The following is a 627-nucleotide window of genomic DNA, read 5'->3' on the forward strand; positions in this document are numbered from 1 at the left end:
GTGTGTCCTATATAACTTCATTACTCACAGGGAGGCTTTACATCATCATAGGACCGTGTTCCAATAATTTCCCTGCCTTGACGGTCCACACACCAGCAGAAACTGCTGTTGCCGTAACATTGCACAGGCAGGAAATTCCCGTGAGCATCACACAGGGGCATGTAGTCCTGAGAGGACGGCTGACCATTATAGTGAGTCATGAGTGAAAGCCTCCAGCGCTCACACACAGTCTCCACACGGGGAAGCAGCGCCGCTGAGTAACACACACAACACACACTGTCTGTCACAATGTTTCTTCCCGAAAACACTGACATTTTACTGAAATTTCGACCGCATCCATATATCTTGCCTCAATGAATGACTATGTGAGCGTTAATTACAGTTAGGCTGTCTCATGAGGGATAATTATGTCATGCATAGTTGGACATAGTTGGACACATGCAGTACAACAGCAGGAACAGCAAGTGAGTCCCTGTGCTTTAAATGTTTTGATTTGGCAACATATTGCTGATCTTCTGATTTTTACAACAACTTAAATGGCAATGGACCAAGCAGATTTCAGCAGATTAAAACACACACACACACATATAAATATATATATACAACAATGTACTCTTATGCCATTCA

General features: G+C 43.2%; 1 protein-coding gene across 1 annotated transcript in view; it reads right to left on the reverse strand.

The window, feature by feature from the left end:
• The window catches only part of LOC107577694 (nidogen-2-like), a gene marked incomplete at its 5' end in the record, with an annotated part of 8,194 nt that overhangs the window by 4,246 nt on the left and 3,321 nt on the right, over window positions 1–627 (reverse strand). The window contains one exon of the mRNA XM_016263743.1: window positions 29–253. Within this exon, the coding sequence (XP_016119229.1) occupies window positions 29–253 (225 nt within the window). The remainder of the gene's footprint in view (window positions 1–28; window positions 254–627) is intronic.

The sequence above is a fragment of the Sinocyclocheilus grahami genome, unplaced genomic scaffold (assembly GCF_001515645.1).
Source record: "Sinocyclocheilus grahami isolate Dianchi unplaced genomic scaffold, SAMN03320097.WGS_v1.1 scaffold6882.1, whole genome shotgun sequence".
NCBI classification, from domain to species: Eukaryota; Metazoa; Chordata; class Actinopteri; order Cypriniformes; family Cyprinidae; genus Sinocyclocheilus; species Sinocyclocheilus grahami.